At 39.1% G+C, this 16,319-nt stretch overlaps 1 protein-coding gene across 1 annotated transcript in view; it reads left to right on the top strand.

Annotated features, from left to right (window-relative positions):
- Nucleotides 1-16,319, top strand: part of LOC311223294 (rap guanine nucleotide exchange factor 1-like) — a 147,761-nt gene that overhangs the window by 66,707 nt on the left and 64,735 nt on the right. Inside the window, exons 8-11 of the mRNA XM_084308087.1 lie at nt 835-910; nt 1,220-1,324; nt 5,996-6,053; nt 6,255-6,371. Coding sequence (XP_084164213.1) covers nt 835-910; nt 1,220-1,324; nt 5,996-6,053; nt 6,255-6,371 — 356 coding nt within the window. The remainder of the gene's footprint in view (nt 1-834; nt 911-1,219; nt 1,325-5,995; nt 6,054-6,254; nt 6,372-16,319) is intronic.

A 16,319-nucleotide genomic window follows, 5' to 3' on the forward strand; every position in this document is an offset into this window, starting at 1 on the left:
ATGCCTATGATCAACAAAAACGCGAACTTGAATCCCATCATCATATTTACATAGTCTGTCCACTATCTTTATTACTTTGTTATCCCCCCCCCCCATCTATGTAAAGCGACCTTGCATGGGTGTCTCTTGAAAGGCGCTATGTAAAATGAAGCTATTATTATTATTATTGTTGTTGTTATTATTATCATGTCTGTGTGCTGAGCTCAGTGAAGTTTCAACGGAGCGAGGTAATCTATTCTAATCAACAAATTGAAGTAGAAAGCATTCCGTTGTGGCCAATCTTATTTGGAAACATGACACAAAATAATAGTATGTCGCTTTTTATTTGAAACAATATTTAATGGCGTTTGGAGGTGGGTGTTCTGCGTCTGCCCCCCGTGCCAAACAAGCAAGCCAACCTCTTGTTCCCGCATGAGCCCGTTATAATTACACTACTGTCGCTATTTTACAATGAACTATAATGAATTACGGGGGTTATACAGAACACGCGCCAGTGTCTTTATTTCCGCGTTGAAACGAATGCATGTACTGAGGAGCGCTTATGCCGTAGTAACGATATTCTACCACTGGCCGTCAGCTAAGCATGCTCAGAGCTGTGCGTAAATATAAGCACAAAGTCAAGTTCAAGTTGAAATTGATGAATCCCACTCTTTGCTTAGAAATGGTCGTACGCACAGCTTAAGCACATATCTGTGCGTAAGTCAAGTTGATGAATGAGGGCCCAGGGCTCTGTCTCTGCTGCAGTGAGACCTGGTCAGGATTAAACTACACAAGGAGTGTACATTCATGCCATACAGATTTTCGAACAAAACCTGCTTTTGACCCCTGACCCAGGAAGAGGATGGGCCTGATGTGAAAGCAGCATCTCCTGATATCCTATTGGTCCATGCCACTGAGATTTACAGCATTGGTAAGGATATAACCGCATTTCACTGTATGCCCTGGTATGTATGTGATGAATAAACTCTTGAACTTGAATCTTGAATTTTGAGGAGACATTGCATAAGATACATGGAAGTTATGGGACAAATCATATTAGTGGATGTCAGGTATGATTGATCGAACCTGCTGTTATATCAGTATCACCTGCTTCCTGTGTGTGTGTGTGTGTGTGTGTGCGTGTGTGTGTGTGTGTGTGTGTGTGTGTGTGTGTGTGTGTGTGTGTGTGTGTGTGTGCATGCATGTGTGTGTGTGTTTGTGTGTGTGTGTGTGTGTGTAGATCAGATGGTGTTCTGTGAGGCCTTCATCTCCACCTACAGAACCTTCATCTCTCCATATGATGTCATCACCAAACTACAATATAGATATCCTTTTAAATATTCATGCAACCTTTATTTAAACTTGAGGGACACTGAGGTTTCCCTCATTTACAGTGATGTTGAGTAAATACAGTTCAAATAGATAGAATAACACAAAGATAAAACAAAGATAAAAACTAGTAATCACACCACGATACAACTAGATAAAATAAGATAAAAACAAGTCATCACAGCATGATAAAAACAAGATAAAATACAATAAGGTAAAAACAAGTCATCACAGCACCATATAAACAAGATAAAATAAGATAAAAACAAGACACAATAAGATAAAAGCAGGCTATCACAGCACGATAAAAACAAGATAAAACAGGATAAAACCATTACAAAATGACGTACAATGGTTATTATTCAAACCTTTAAATTAAGGCTGTAAGAGTAACAAACTTTAAAGTGCATTGAAGGGCATTCCAAGGGTAGGAGCACTAAAAGAGAAGGCAGTTCTTCCTAAAGTAGAACAAGCGTGGGGACCCTTAAGCATAAGCAAATCACTTGAGCAAATTTGATATAATCCAGAATTCCAATCCAACATTGTTGTAATGTAAAGGAGTTGTTTACCAACAAGAGCTTTGAAAATAAACAAATATCAATGTTTATTACGCCTCTCTGCAAGAGAGGGCCAACCAACCATATCATACAGGAAATAATGGTGAGTGTCAAGGGTGTGACCAGTAATACATCTGAGAGCAGACTGATAAACTGTGTCTAAAGATTTAAGAGTAGAAGCAGCAGATATACAAAATACTGGCAAGCGCAGACACTACATTCCATCTCCCCTTCACAAAATGGGAACAGGACTTGGCTTTCTCTCCCAATGCCGTATCCTGGGAACAAATGTGCACCAACACATTCACAATGACTAACAACACTAACCTTCAATTAATCCAATATAAGGTGTTACGCAGAGTACATGCCACACAGCACAGGATGTTTCAAATGGGATTTGCAAGCACAGATAAATGCTCCGAGTCCCATTGCACCCTCAACACCCCAGACAACTATTTCCATGCCACCTGGCTCTGCCCACCTGTTCAAGACTTCTGGAATTCCGTCATCAATACACTATCCCAGGTCATGAGCTGCAGCATTCCTCTCTCCGCCTCCCTCTGTCTACTCGGGGATACTACTGCTATCCATTTAATAGTCCAGAACACCAAACCCCTGCTCGTTTCCCTCGTAATCACATGAGATTGTCCTGGGAGCCATCCACTCCACAACCACCCTTCTCTCAATCCCCCTCCTCACCCGCTACTTTACTTACTCCCCTCTCTGCCCCCCCCCCCCCCATTTCCCTTGTCATGTGTATTCGTTGTTGTCCTTCATTGTCCTTAGTTGTAATTTGTTTGTCAATGTCTAGTCTGAGTTCCCCCCCTCCGAGAGGACAATGAAATGTCACTATTTTTCTTATTTTACTACACTTTTTATTTGATTTAGCACTGTAAATAGTTAAAAATGTATAATAAATAATAAAGTTGTCCCCCGAAGAGGGGGGGGGGGGGGGGGGGGGGGGGGGGGGTGGATGGAGTGCCCTCAAAAAAAGGCCGGGAGTAAAATAAATAAAAAAAAAGAGTAGAAGCAGCAGCATATCTGTAGACTACATCCCCATAGTCCAAAACTGAGAAGAAACTGCTGGTAAACTATAGTATAGTTTTGTTCTATACAAGACGTTGTTTACTCACAAGATTGTCAATATGATACCTAAATGTGCATTTCCTCATTAAGCCAGATGCCAAGATATTTATACTCCATAACTCAATAATAGATCCATTCGCAGCAATTATATGCGGAGTATTATGGTCAAGGTCATGGTTCTAGAGAGAACAACATGCATTTTGTTTTGTTCTCATTAAGTACTAACTTAAGTCAGGTGCATTTTGTATGGAACCTGTTCCACCCGACGGGGTCGGTACCGACCCCAAAATGGCATATGGTCATAAATCAATATCAAGAGTGTTGCATATTTTTTGCGATTTTTTAATCAAACGTTTTCAAGTATTAACATCACTAACATGTCACAAAAGCATGTAGAATGTATATTATCATCAATACGTTAGTTTAGCAATAGGTTAAAAGTGCCATTAGATAGTTTTAACTTCTCGATTTGCTGAAGTCTATTACAAGACGGCGACCATTTTGGAAAATTTGAATCGTGGGAATTGTAGTTTTTTGTGGCCATTTTGTCAAGGTAGGTAAGGTACAGTAAATTACAGTAGATATCATTATCTGTTCTTATGCACGCCTAGTGATACTAAATCCAAATTGAACTTGGGCATTTGAAAGATAATATATGTATATATATATAAATGTGCGAATTGGCTATAATAAGGTCATTTATATAGCATCATATTCTATATTTTATAATAATATTTCAAATAGCATTGGTCCGGATTAGAGAATTCAGTACTGTATCTACAGAACCTTCTGTTTAATCATCTTCCCTTTATTAATATCCTTAGATTTTTTTGTACACATGATCTCAAGAAGGTACTGAACAAGATCAGTGGCAGTTTTTTAAAGTTTGGTCATTATTATCATGGTGTTATTCACTGTCAAAGATTCAAAGAAAAATCATAATTCATATTCTCCTTTGTTTCATCACAATTTAAGCAAGCCTAGTAATAGACACAATATTTCTGACACTGTGAATACATTCCCTGAGGTCCATAGATGTACCTATACCAAGAATATGCAAATAAACCTTGTAGAAGTGGAGCAATATTCCATTTACCTAGGTATATATTTTAGGCGAAAATATTCCACGGGTGGAACAGGTTAAAGGCAAGTTGCAATTGTCAGCAACACAATAATGGTATCATCAACATAAAGATGAATTTGACAGCCACTAACTGAGGAAACAATATATAAATATCAAAAAACACAGGACCTATACAATTTACCCCTGTGGAACACCTTACAGTATGTTATCTTAAAAAAAAGATTGGACACACCCTGATTTCACACATTGAAATCGAACAGATAAATCATTTTAAAACCAGTTACAAGCAATTCCATCTAGGCCAATAATATGTCATCTATTCAGGAGCAGAGGAAGATCAACTGTATCAAAAGCCTTCGACAGATCTATAAAAAGGGCAGCACAGTGTATTCTTAAATCTATAGCAGAAACAATATTATCTTTAACCAAAGTGATGGCTGAGATAATAATAATAATTATTATTAGTATTAATAATAACAATAATACTAATAATAATAAACAACTTTGTTTGTATAGCACCTTTCATACAAGAATTGTAGCTCAAAGTGCTTCACAGCAGTACAATTAGCATAAAGTAGACAAAATAAAAGTAGTGCAGAGAATAAGAAAAAGGGTAAAAACAACGTAGTAATAAAACACTTTTGGATCTCCTCCACCAGTGCTCACACAACAACAATAAAATAGATCTAATTTACAATACAACAATACACAGTGTGGATGTAATGAGTCTAATTTACAATACAATAATACACAGTGTGGATGTAATGAGTCTAATTTACAATACAATAATACACAGTGTGGATGTAATTACTCTCATTTACAATACAATAATACACAGTGTGGATGTAATTAGTCTCATTTACAATACAATAATACACAGTGTGGATGTAATTTGTCTAATTTACAATACAATAATACACAGTGTGGATGTAATTAGTCTAATTTACAATACAATAATACACAGTGTGGATGTAATGAGTCTAATTTACAATACCATAATCACATGTAATGAGTGTAATGTGGCAGAATGCATAAAAATATCAGCATAAACAACAATAAAAAATATACAATACAATAATTACAGTCTTTTAATGTATTAAAAGGCTAAGGTGAAGAGATACATTTTGAACGTACTTTTGAAAATACAGTATTTAGTCCACTGGTAAAATGATCCATAGCTTTGCCGCATAATTAGCAAAGGCTGAATCCACGATTTTCTCTTAGATGTTGCTGGGAACCTTTAATAAACCAGTTGTAGATGATTGTAATGTTCTTGGGGGTCTGGTCTTGGTCTTGGTCTTGGACTGGACTGAGGTGGTCTTACAGGTGTTGGTCTGGTCTTGGTCTGGACTGAGGTGGTCTTACAGGTGTTGGTCTGGTCTTGGTCTGGACTGAGGTGGTCTTACAGGGTCTTGGTCTGGTCTTGGTCTGGACTGAGGTGGTCTTACAGGGTCTTGGTCTAGTCTTGGTCTGGACTGAGGTGGTCTTACAGGGTCTTGGTCTGGTCTTGGTCTGGACTGAGGTGGTCTTACAGGGTCTTGGTCTGGTCTTGGTCTGGACTGAGGTGGTCTTACAGGTCTTGGTCTGGTCTTGGTCTGGACTGAGGTGGTCTTACAGGGTCTTGGTCTGGTCTTGGTCTGGACTGAGGTGGTCTTACAGGTCTTGGTCTGGTCTTGGTCTGGACTGATGTGGTCTTACAGGGTAGCGTTGGTCTAGTCTTGGTCTGGACTGAGGTGGTCTTACAGGGTCTTGGTCTGGTCTTGGTCTGGACTGAGGTGGTCTTACAGGGTAGCGTTGGTGTAGTCTTGGTCTGGACTGAGGTGGTCTTACAGGGTCTTGGTCTGGTCTTGGTCTGGACTGATGTGGTCTTACAGGGTAGCGTTGGTCTAGTCTTGGTCTGGACTGAGGTGGTCTTACAGGTGTTGGTCTGGTCTTGGTCTGGACTGAGGTGGTCTTACAGGTGTTGGTCTGGTCTTGGTCTGGACTGAGGTGGTCTTACAGGTGTTGGTCTGGTCTTGGTCTGGACTGATGTGGTCTTACAGGGTAGCGTTGGTCTAGTCTTGGTCTGGACTGAGGTGGTCTTACAGGGTCTTGGTCTGGTCTTGGTCTGGACTGATGTGGTCTTACAGGGTAGCGTTGGTCTAGTCTTGGTCTGGACTGAGGTGGTCTTACAGGGTAGCGTTGGTGTAGTCTTGGTCTGGACTGAGTTGGTCTTACAGGGTCTTGGTCTTAACCAGCGCCACGCACAGACATCTGAACCAGCAGACCAGCCCATCCCACCGCAGAGCCGCCAAGAACACCTTCCTGCTACTGGCGAGAGTTGTGGACGAACTGTGGTATGTGTACACACACACACACACACACACACACACACACACACACACACACACACACACACACACACACACACACACACACACACACACACACACACACACACACACACACACACACACACACACACACACACACACACACACACACACACACAGCCTTAGCAGCCTTGGTAAAAATTTGCTAAAAAAAAGCTGGTTGTTATTTTTCTGCTTTATCTTACATTCAAGATGAAGAAAAAAAGCTTTATAGAGGAACTACTTCCTTAGATATCATATTCAGTACAACCCACCCACTCCCAACAAGTCACACAATCCAGCTTCTTAGTCACTATTCAATGTCTCAACGCTGAGCTTCTGATATATTTTTCCACTTTCTAATACATTATCTTGACCTTTTCTTGAAGCGATTATGTTTTCTAGTTGATAGTGATGTTTAAGAAAATATATAAATGCACTTAAGAGAGTTAGATTTAGTGTCTTTAAAAATAAAAATCTTACCAAACAATATAATTGTATTTAACAGTCTCAGTCTCTCAGATGAATACTGTTCCCCCCAAATAATTGTAAAAGGTAATACAGGTAAGTCAATGTTTTGTAGAGAGAACCACTCTGCCACCTGCTGGCAGGAGTAGGATACTGCAGGACAGTTACAAAACAAGTGCATTATAATTTTCTTCTTCAACACAAAATCTACATTTATTTTGCTTTGCAATGTTCCATATGTGACATTATTTTGGTTGACAAGATAATATATAGAATATTTGTAACTGAAAGGCCCACATATGTGTCCCAACAAAGATATTGTACATGTTACAGAATATATTGTTCCAAGGAATAGAATAGAATAGAATAGAATAGAATAGAATAGAATAGAATAGAATAGAATAGAATAGAATAGAATAGAATAGAATAGAATAGAATAGAATAGAATAGAATAGAATAGAAGTACTTTATTGATCCCGAGGGAAATTCAGCACTACAGATCGCTCACAATACATTTAGGTAGTCAAAAATCTAAAATAAGATATAAAAATACAGTCAGGTATGGGCAGGAATGGGCATATCAAAGAGTTCCTCCCAGTATGACTGAAAGCGGTATGGCGTATCACATAATTATTCTTAATTGTTATGTTTACATTTTTTACATGATTCAAAAGCCACTTATAATTGTTAATGATAGGATGGCATACAGTGATATGCTCCTTACTGTTTTTATCATAGCCTTCCAAGATGAAGGAATCGCAAAAAAACGAGTTGTAATGTATATAATGATGTCTTACACAAATATCACCATATTTCTCTTTGAAATCGTATGTATATATATTTCCATGTATATCAATAATATGTTTATATATATATATATTATTCATAATTCATTATTATATTCATTATTCATAATAAAGGCTTTCCAATAAACAGGTGTATCTTCAATTAAGATGCCATCATTGAACCATAAACGCTGCTGATCAATGGGTGCTTTATAGAGAGAGAATACAGAGGCACAATGTGTCACATTATGCAAAACACGCCCCTTTTAGTTTAATTGTGTTGGGGAAAATGTGTATATGAAGTGAACTAGTTTAATATGGGTCAACTAAGCAGTACTGAAAGACGGTCTGGCTGATGTTCTTAAAACAACTTGGAGATAGGCAGATAGACATTTCAGTACATCACGTCGTGTGCTTTTAATCTTGTACATCATATCGTGTGCTTTAATCTTGTACATTATATCTTGTCCTTTTCTCTCTTTCATACACACACATATACACACACACATCTCACTAATCTTTTCTCTCTTTCATACACACACATATACACACACACATCTCACTAATCTTGACTCTCTCTTTCATACACACACATATGCACACACACATCTCACTAATCTTGACTCTCTCTTTCACACACATACATATACACACACACACCTCACTCAATCGCATCTCTCTTCGATGTTAAATCTATGTGTCATTTTAATGTACGTCATGTCATATCTGATATAATATGTAACGTCATCATATCTGTCATGGGGGGGCAGGGCTGAGAAGGGATTTATGGGACAAGCAGAGGGATTGAGAAGTCAGAGTGTTTTTCTTCAACTGTGGTGACCGTCTGCTGATCCATAGCTCTGCTGTTAAACTTTCTTTCATTAAACAAATTGCCTGTTGAAATTGGAACTATCGTCTCCTGCTGTGTTAACAACCATCGGCCACAACAATTGATTGTAACCATGCCCACTTTGGAGCCCTCTGATTGGTCGATATGTTTAAGGGGGCGGGACTTATTGGTATGTCATACCTTATAAGGGCATTTCGCAAAGTTTGATGGATTGTAGCCACGCCCCCTTTTTTAGATGCTTTATGACCCCTTAGGGCTTCTCTGATTGGTCGAGGATTCAAGGAGGCGGGACATCCGGTTTCGAAGGGAGGGACATCCGTTTTAGGAGGGGAGGGACATCTGGTTACGGAAGGGGAGGAGTTTTCAGAATTTTCAGAATTTTTTTCAAAATAAAAGGTTTGTGGTTTAAATGGAATAAATGTGTGTGTGTGTATGTGTGTGAGTGTGTTCAGAAAATGGTTGCATGGAGAATGCTTTCTTCCAAATGGTATGGTTTGAGCAGAAAGCATTCTCCCCTCTGTTTCTGTCTACCTCTCAGTAGACTGTCTCCACTCCGTAGGCTGAAATGACATTCAGAAACATTAGAGTGGTTCTGACACTCCACCAGCGCTATGACAGCCCCCTTAGCTGTCATAGAAAGTGGGAGAATGACGATAGCGAATAGGGAAGCCTAAAACTACTGTATGCAGCTTCTGTCACTGGCAAAATATGTATGACGTGTCTTACTTCTCCTTTCTGCAGAAAAAAAACCTCACAGTCCCCCAAGGTGTGGCTGTGCGTGTATTTCTTTATTTCTTTATTTCAGATCCCCATTAGTCACTGCCTCAGCAGCGACTATTCTTCCTGGGGTCTGGATCCAAACATATAAAATTAAACAAGAATAATCAATAAACAACATAAAAACAAAACAAATATCAATAAAACACCAATAAAATATACAAACAATTATAGAACATTAAACCAATCAAAATCAGACATACAACCAAATATGTATGCCACATTTTCTAATATAGAACAATAACAAATATCAATAAAACAACAAATATCAATAAAACAACAAAGACATCTCAGAGAAAACTAAAACGTGCTCAAAAACAGCACAACATTCCATACACTCAAATCAAATCAAATCAAATCAAATTTATTTATAGGGCCCGACAACACACGTTAATGTCCCCATGGGCCGTACACGTCTTCTTTAAGCAAGTCAAGAAGAAAACATAACAATAAGTCAAGAACAGAACAAGAACACCATAAGGTCCAAACATTTTTAGATGAATGCAAATAAATGAAAGAATCTCATACTCAATCACTCATACTCTAATACTCCTCATAACCACTAGACAAACACATTCCAAAACAACACCCAACCCAACACAAGACCCCATTCATTAGACACAGATTAGACCCAACCAAAATCAATCTCTTTCTGCATTACAGCCACTCGTAGTATCCTCTTGAATCCCACCTTACTGGTAATTGAAACCAAATATTGTGGAAGTCTATTCCAGTAGGACATTACCCTGTACATTACAGTTTTCTTTAAGGTTTCAGTTCTGGGTCTCGGCAGGGCGAACCGACCCCTCAAGGCTTGTCTAGTGCCATAGCCATGACCATCACTAATAAGCACCAGCTGCAAAAAGAGGCACACAGGTTTATGTAAAGTATAAATATTTCTCATAAACAAAATAAGACTACACACTAGTCTCTCATTGACTCTCATCCATGACAGTTCCTTGTGCATTTTCTCAACACTGTTTCTAATTGAGCTATGCAATGCAAGTCTTGCAGCTCTATTTTGAGTAAGCTGTATTTTATTTAAGTCTTGTTTGGATGCATTTGACCAGATTGCTGGACAATAGTCCAGATGTGACAAAACTAGTGATTGTATGACTTGCTTGGTAGCTGTGTCTGTTAAAAAATAGGCATTCTGTCTAATAATTGAAATACTTCTGCAAATCTTTGTTACAATATTGTTAATGTGAGTTGACCAAGAGAGTGTTTCATCTATTATAACTCCAAGCTATCTGGCCTCCTTAACTTGCTCAATATCTGCACCCTGCAAAGAAATATTTAATCTGTGATTCTCTCTCTGAGCATGCTTTGAACAAATAATTAGACATTTTGTTTTGGATGCATTTAGTTTCAGCTTATTTACCGTGACCCATTCAGAAATCTGCATTAACTCACTTTGAAGAAGACTGCTGAGGTCTTTGGCATTGCTTGCCGAAGCATATATTGTAGTGTCATCTGCATAAATGGAACTGCTTGCATTTCTTAAACATTGTGGCATATCATTTACAAATATTGAATATAATAATGGTCCAAGGCAACTTCCTTGAGGAATGCCACATTGTAGCGTTTTAAAGCTTGATAAAGTTCCATTAAACAGGACACATTGTTGTCTCATGAATAAATAACTTTTCATCCAGTTAGTAGCTGAGTGTTTGAAACCATAATCAGCTAGTTTTGTAAGCAGCAGTTCATGATCAATGAGATCAAAAGCTGCGCTAAAATCTAACAGTACTGTACCAACTAATAATTTACAGTCAATATTTCTTAGCCAATCATCAGCCAATTGTGTAAGTGCTGTGCATGTTGAATAGCCTGGTTTGTAAGCATGTTGAAAGTCAGAATTTATGTTATTAAGGGAGAAGTAATTTTGAATTTGTTTGAATGCAATTCTTTCCATAAGTATACCTAAAACAGGTAAAATACTGATTGGCCTACTATTTGGTCCAGTGAATGATTCTTTTCTATTTTTGGTAGAGGAGTGACCTTAGCTACCTTCCATATTTGCGGATAAATTCCTTCCTTAAGACTCAAATTGAATATATGACATATCGGACCAGCAATACTTCCAGCTGATAGCTTCACAAGTCTACTGTCCAGATTGTCGTGACCAGAGGGTTTGTCACATTTCAATTCAGACAATAGCTTTTCAATTTCTGAAAGATTTGTGACCAAAAATTCAAATTCACATTCTTTGTCCTTCATGATCTGACTTTTTATAATTGAATCTGATAAATTACCCTTTACAGGTGGCATGTTGTCTCTTATAGTATTTACTTTATTTGTGAAATAGTTATTGAAATAATTTGCAATATCCAAGGGCTTAGTGATGAAACCATCCCCCGATTCAATAAATTATGGTATTTTACCCATTTTGTCTCTACCCATGATTTGATTCAGAGTACTCCATAGTTTTTTACCATCATATTTTGTTTCTTCAATTCTGGATTGGTAGTATAGCCTTTTTTCAGTTTATTTAATTTGGTCACTTTATTTCTTAAAGAGTGATATGCTAACCAATCTTCTGAATTCCGTGAATTTAGAGCGATTATTTTCAGTTTATCTCTTTCTTTCATGTTGCTCCTTAGGTCAGTGTCTAGCCAAGGTGCTTTGATAGATCTTACAGTAAGTTTCTTTATAGGCACATGCTTATCACAGACAGAGGAAAATAACTTCATAAATTCTCCTAGGGCTTCTTCAGTATGAATACACTCAAATACACTGTCCCACTTTATGTTGTGCACGTCTTGAATAAATAAATTCTCACAGAAATGTTTATAGATTCTTTTATGTATGATTTTAGGACCTGCTTTGGGGACTTTGACTTTTCTTGCCATAGCAATCATGTTATGATTACTGAATCCAATTGTGTGTTGTGAGTGCATTTGATGTTTGTTGTATAGTGTTATTGCTCGTTACGTGATAACACATAATCCTATTGAATTCTGAATTCTTTGTTTATAGGCTGAGGGTCAATGATACACTTGAAATAGACATCTAAAATCATGAAACATTTGGACCAGATCTAGCTAAAAGAGGGGTCTATGATCTCAATTGACTACCTGGTAAACAACTTTCGTGAAAGAATTGGAACTATATTGTGGTACACACGAGTAATTCAGCCATAATATTTGCAAACAGCATTGTTCTAAACAGTGTATTACAAATACAGTGTATTTGTATTTATATCTTTGTTATATGAAAAACATGTACTTTGGTAAAAACATGATAACATAATCCTATTGAATTTTGATTAGTTGTTTATTGGTTGAGTGTCAAGGATACACATAAATGATAAACATCTAAAACCATGAAACTGACCGATACACTTAAAACAGACATGTCAACATAGTTTTTTTTACCTGTTTTACACAATGATGAGGTAAAAACAATACAGATGTATTTTTAGTATGCTCAAGCACCAAATGTATTTTCTTTAACCTGTTCTAAGGTATACAAATAGCACATTTATGAAGGACTTTGCAGAACAGCATCTAGTTTTTCTTTAGCCCCCCCCCCCTGAGTTTTATGCTCTCAATATTATGGATCTGCATTACAAACTACAGTTACACACAGCATGAAATATTCAATCAACACAAAGATGATGGTTCTAAGGTAAATAAAATGTAATTCAGTCAACATAGTTAGTGTATAGTATGGCTAACATGTATGAAAGTTGTTGATACAATATTATAATTCATAATAATTTTGCAGAAAAAAAAGCAAAATGCATAGTATTACCGGCGAGGTTGTTTGCTCATAGTCCCCAGATGATTGAAGGAAATTCACTTTAAGAAACATTTAACATGAAACATCTTAAAACAAAGATGTATTTTATACATGAAAATAATGCAATGTTACGTTCTACCGTGATTATAGTGTTCACAGATAGGAATGTATCCAGGACAGGGTCATTTATCCATCAGTAACCCTGGACAGACTTGTGAAGTCAGAGATAGGAATGTATTATTCACATTCAATTATCCAAATGTACTCTGTTTGAGTCAAATTTACTCTGTGAAATGTATTGTGTAGCAAAAACAATTCATATTGTTTCAGTAATGGCCTGGCTGATAGGTCTATTGTCGACATGTCTTATTTCTACATGAAAGATTTGCTTCATTCACACAATAAATATGCTGTTTGTGAAAAAACTATGTATAATATCTGGACTGATTCATTGTATAGTGAATCCAGGGGTATAGTGGATCGATTATATTTTGTATGAAGCACCTTAAAACAATGAGGCATTTCATTTATAATATCAAAACATGTCTTATGTTCTATAAGATGTTCTTATGTATCTACAAGTCTTATGTAGAATGATGTAAAAAGAGTTCTACTAATATATTTTACGTTAAAAACGTGTACAGAAAGATAAATATCTGACCCCCGGAGCCCTGTCGGAGTGTATACAGGTTCTGTACAGTATACCATATGCAAATCCCATATGGTCTAGCGGTAAGGATGCCCTGGTTTCAACAGGGAGGCGCGGGTTCGACTCCTGCTATGGGAATTACACCTTTTCTATACAAAGCAAATGTGTTGGTATGCTTTATTGTAACTGTTTGGTTGTTTTAGTGCAACACTACTGTCACCAACATCTAAGAAGGATCTGAGGTGCATTTAAGTCCTATTGATAGGTTTTTCCATACCTTTGCAAGGATATGTATGACTGTGCTGCATTCATTTATTTTAAATTTGGTGGACTTTTTTATGGTATTTATAGCTTATTCATGATTTAATGTGATACTTCTTATTGAATTGTTTAAAGAATATGTGTTTAACCCGAGGGGTCATTAATGTATGTATTGTAGGACCTTACAAATATGATTTGATCAAGGTCCTAACAAATGGTAAAATGTTTTCAAGCATTACATTTAACAGACAGTGTTGACATTTCGAAGTTTTAAAGGGTTCCAATTCACATACCTGAATATAGTTAGACAACAGGATAATATTTTCTAGTTTTAAAGATCTATAACTGTAAGGAGGAACTTAAAATCATTCAAAACAATTATTACATCTAGAGGTAGAAAGAAACGCAGATGGGTATATTATAAAAAATGTATTGAAGAATATTGCAGATCATACTGTAACCTTTTTTATCAATAATATAAGCGTGGATAACATCGATAATATGCTTAATATCTAAAGTTTCTAAACACTTATGATTTGTCAGTTTAAAAGCCGTAACATCCACTATTACAGTGTATATGTTATGGTTTGTAACCGACCCCAATCGCACAACACAAGACAGGTATGAGAGTAAGCCAAGAACTGGGCATTTATTGAAACAAACAGAAAATGGCACTGTCCCTTTAAGGGAGAACACAAAATACTGGCAAACAAGAAAGGGGAAAATAGGCACAGTGCCTTTAAGAGGCGAACTGGCTAAGGGGAAGGCTAAGGGAACAGGGCCAGGGCAAGGGAAGGGGCAGGAACAGGGAGGACTAGGAGGACCGGACGGGAAGGACTAGGAGGACTAGAGAGGGGAGACAGGGACAGAGGCCCGCGGAGGCGGGCTGGGGACAGGGAGGACTAGAGTGGGGAAACAGGGACAGAGGCCCGCGGAGGCGGGCTGGGGAGAGGGAGGACTGGAAGGACTAGATAGGGAGGACTAGGAGGACTAGAGAAAAACAGGGTAAGGCCTTGGAACAGGGCGAGGGGAGAAAAACAGGGTAAGGCCTTGGAACAGGGCGAGGGCTGGAGCTGCATACTGGGACAGAGAAAACAGGGTAAGGCCTTGGAACAGGGCGAGGGCTGGAGCTGCATACTGGGACAGAGAAAACAGAACAAGGCCTGGGATACAAGCATTAATGAATGTTGCTGCTCTGCAGCTTCTCCCGGGATGGTTAGTCTGGGGAAGCAGGTGGGTACGTCAGAGCCGCTCTGCAGACTTCTCTCGGCAGATCTCCGAGGTGGTAAGCGGGACCGAGAGGGAGAGAGGGAGCGGGATTAGCTCAGAGTACAGTAGGGAACAGAGCAGGTGAACAGGAGAAGTGACTAGTCCCAAAAACAGAGTAATCCAGGTGACAAAATCTTCGGTGTATATACACACTGTGAGTAAACGTCCCAAACACAAATCCACGTGATAAATATCTTCGGTGTGTAAACACACAGTGAATAAACGTCCCAAACACAAATCCATGTGATAAATATCTTCGGTGTGTAAACAAGGCCAAATATTATCCCAATGAACAGTCCAAAAAGCTGACGCTGGGTGAGTGACAGTCTGACAAAAAGCAGGATATCTTCAGTGTCTTTAAACACACGAAAAACGAATAGGATCAAAGACAGTCATAAAAACTCACCCAGGCGCTGTGCGTAAAGAGAGTAGGATCAAAACGGGGCGAGCGCGTCGCCACCGGGGAACCGGTTGTCCAAGCGGAGGTCAGAGTGGTGCGCGACTGCTTGGAGTACGCGCCGGTACGAAGGGCGCATCTGGCGCGGAGGTCTGAGTGGTGCGCGACTGCTTGGAGTAAGCGCCGGTAAGGAGGGCGCATCTGGCGCGGAGGTCTGAGTGGTGCGCGTCTGCTTGGAGTACGCGCCGGTACGGAGGACGCATCTGGAGTGCGTCTGAATGCGCGTCTGGAGTGAAGAGCGCGTCTGCGCGGAAGAGCGCGCCGGCTCGGAGAGACGCATCCTCCCGTAGAGTATTAGGAAGCGATGCGCGTCTGGAGTGAAGAGCGCGTCTGCTGCGCGGAGGTCTGGATGCGCGTCTGGGCGTCTGCTGCGCGGAGGTCTGGATGCGCGTCAGGACGTCTGCTGCGCGGAGGTCTGAAGTGGAAACCTCCCGTGGAAGTTTAGAGAGCGCAGTCCAGTGTCTCCCTCAGGCAACGGCGACAGGAGGCGAAGGCTGGAGCGCATCTCACGCCGGAGATGAAAACAGCATAAACAGACAGAGGACCTCCCGAAGGAGTCTTGGTGATAGAGAATATGATACGGAATGAAACGGCACGACCCGACAAGGGACAGAGGGGAAGAGCCAGGTACTTAAAGCCCACAGGGGTGCTAATTAGAATACACATCAGGTGC

Source organism: Notolepis coatsorum, assembly GCF_963971535.1.
Source record: "Notolepis coatsorum genome assembly, chromosome: 2".
Taxonomy (NCBI): Eukaryota; Metazoa; Chordata; class Actinopteri; order Aulopiformes; family Paralepididae; genus Notolepis; species Notolepis coatsorum.